Raw genomic sequence first — 2,629 nt, forward strand, 5'->3', positions numbered from 1 at the left:
GCTCTTAACCTACTTATGATTCTTGCAACCAAAGCTAAATATTTTGTTTGTTTGTGACTAACCAAAACAGTAATTAAATCCTAGATGATCTTTTGGGAAAAGAAATGTGAAACTTACTTTCTTTTGTAGCAGCCTCTTTTGCCCTTAACGGGTCCCAATCTTTTCCGACTATCGCCGGAATCTTCAAACTTGCCGTCGTTGTCGCATGAAGCATTTTGAGAGCCCTCAACGGCGGCAAGAGAGGAGGAAGAGGAGGAGAGGGGTTCGATGGAATCAAGAATGGAGATGGCCTTGTTAAAAGTCTCTAAGATTTTAGCCGCTAAATCTTCCGCTGAACCCTGACCCGACCCGGGTTGAGAGAGGAGTTGCTGAAGCTTAGTGGCGAACTCATGGCCTTCAACGAGGTGGTAGTTCATAACTTTAAGCTTTATTGCTTTGTTAGTATCCATTTGTTGAGTTTTAGAAAGTTTTTGGTGGTTTTTTTTCTTTCTTTCTCTCTTGGTGTTGTTTGTATGATTAAAGGGAAAGCAGAGAAGTGTGTGTAAATATAAGGGNTGTATACTCCCTAAATAGACCTACCTAGTTCAAATAGTTTACGTTCAGACGAGTCCTAAACGAATTGCTTTGACATAAAATAATTGAGTGATGGATATTGGAGCAGAGAGGCTTATCTAAGTTCGATTGATTACGTTGAGAATGAGAACTTACATGAGTAGAAAGTAAATTGGATCTCTAGCTCTCATTTGCCCTCCAGTACGACTAATTAACCTTTTATATATCATAAACATATATAATTAGACTAAGTTAACTAAACATCTCATTTGACTACTATNTTTTTTTTTTGCTTGTGGAGCTTCCTGACGTAAGCTCGATGATGTAGTGATCATGATGTCATTTCATCACTCAGTGAGAATGGAATATAGAATCTTGCTGTAATCCATAATTACTTAGGATCATTCAATGTGTTTCTATAATCGGGTAACTTTTGGACCGAAATTTAGACTAATAAAGAATCTAGAAAATATCCGTTCAAAGTTCAAACCTTCCTTTTCTGTTTTTACTGATTTAGTAAAAGTTTAAACAGAGTGATGTAGTGGATTGAATTAGGGGTCGTGTCAGATTTGATATCCAAATTTTATGATCTATTTTTCTATTTGCCGAAGATACGGTATTTTGAATAGTAGTTTTGCATACCAAAAATTCAAAACGACATACAGATAGGTCCTTATCAGCTATTACCGAGATGTATACTCCCTAAATAGACCTACCTAGTTCAAATAGTTTACGTTCAGACGAGTCCTAAACGAATTGCTTTGACATAAAATAATTGAGTGATGGATATTGGAGCAGAGAGGCTTATCTAAGTTCGATTGATTACGTTGAGAATGAGAACTTACATGAGTAGAAAGTAAATTGGATCTCTAGCTCTCATTTGCCCTCCAGTACGACTAATTAACCTTTTATATATCATAAACATATATAATTAGACTAAGTTAACTAAACATCTCATTTGACTACTATAAAATATGGCGTATCAAAACTAAACTTTTCTACCCAATTGTTTTTTCTAGAAACTCTTCTATCTGTTGTCCAAAAAGAAAAAGAAACTCTTCTATCTTATAATAGACTTAAATTCAATACATTCTATAATGATAACAACACAATGTATTGTTGAAAAGTATTAATATGTCGTCTCTCACTCGGATCACTCTGTTCCGTTTCGTCGAAAAGGTACAGTTAGGCATCATACGTATTTTCATATATATCATCTTTTTATTATTTGGCTTAATTTTAGTAGAAGATAAATATTTTCAATACTTTTCAAACTCAATGGCCCTCGCTCACTATTTCCATGTATCATATACGTACACGTATATGGGTACTCCTCGCTTATTGTCAGAGATGTCCTAGTTGGTCTAGTGCACACTCACTCTCTTCTAACCAAGTTTAAACTAACGATCGGTGATATTTATATAGGACATGTTTGACATGACTAAAAGTCTAAAATGGTAAACGTTTTTTTATTGATTTTTAGTCCATAATTTTTATTTACGGAAATATATTAGTGTATAATCTATTGCCGACTTTTTCAACGTCATGATTTTGAGACAATCTCCTATAATGAAGTTTAAGACATCATTTGAGCTAGGATCAAAAGATAAATCAATTTCAGAACACAATTAAATCCTGAACAGAGGTTATTACTATTAAGACTATTATTTTTCTGATAAAAGGAATACTAAAAGACAAATTTTAGGATAAGAGTTTGGTTTTAGTTATTTTGGGTGTTGTTAGCTACCATGGCTTATTACACCTCCAGAAGGGCAGAAACCAATAAACTACTGACAAGATTTGTTCGCAGGTTCATAAATGAGACCTGTGTTATTAATGGCGTAAAGTCTAGTTGTTGTGTCTCAACATTTTCATTAAATTCAAAAGGTTGGTTCTGTAGCAAAATTTATTCCAGTTGGCAAATCGCAAATACATTTATTAATACACATATCGTAAGTCACTGTAATATAGTTTTATATATTATTAATCAAACTTATTAGGCCGGCATTTCTTCTAATTAGTCTTTTTTACTCATAATGCATTGTCTATCGAATGAGAATTAGTCTCTGACCAATTG

General features: G+C 33.8%; 1 protein-coding gene across 1 annotated transcript in view; it reads right to left on the bottom strand.

The window, feature by feature from the left end:
* The window catches only part of LOC104781541 (probable WRKY transcription factor 70), a 3,361-nt gene extending 2,814 nt beyond the window's left edge, over positions 1-547 (bottom strand). Inside the window, exon 1 of the mRNA XM_010506245.1 lies at positions 118-547. Within this exon, the coding sequence (XP_010504547.1) occupies positions 118-449 (332 nt within the window). The 5' untranslated portion in view covers positions 450-547. The remainder of the gene's footprint in view (positions 1-117) is intronic.

The sequence above is a fragment of the Camelina sativa genome, chromosome 4, assembly GCF_000633955.1.
Source record: "Camelina sativa cultivar DH55 chromosome 4, Cs, whole genome shotgun sequence".
In the NCBI taxonomy this organism is placed as follows: domain Eukaryota; kingdom Viridiplantae; phylum Streptophyta; class Magnoliopsida; order Brassicales; family Brassicaceae; genus Camelina; species Camelina sativa.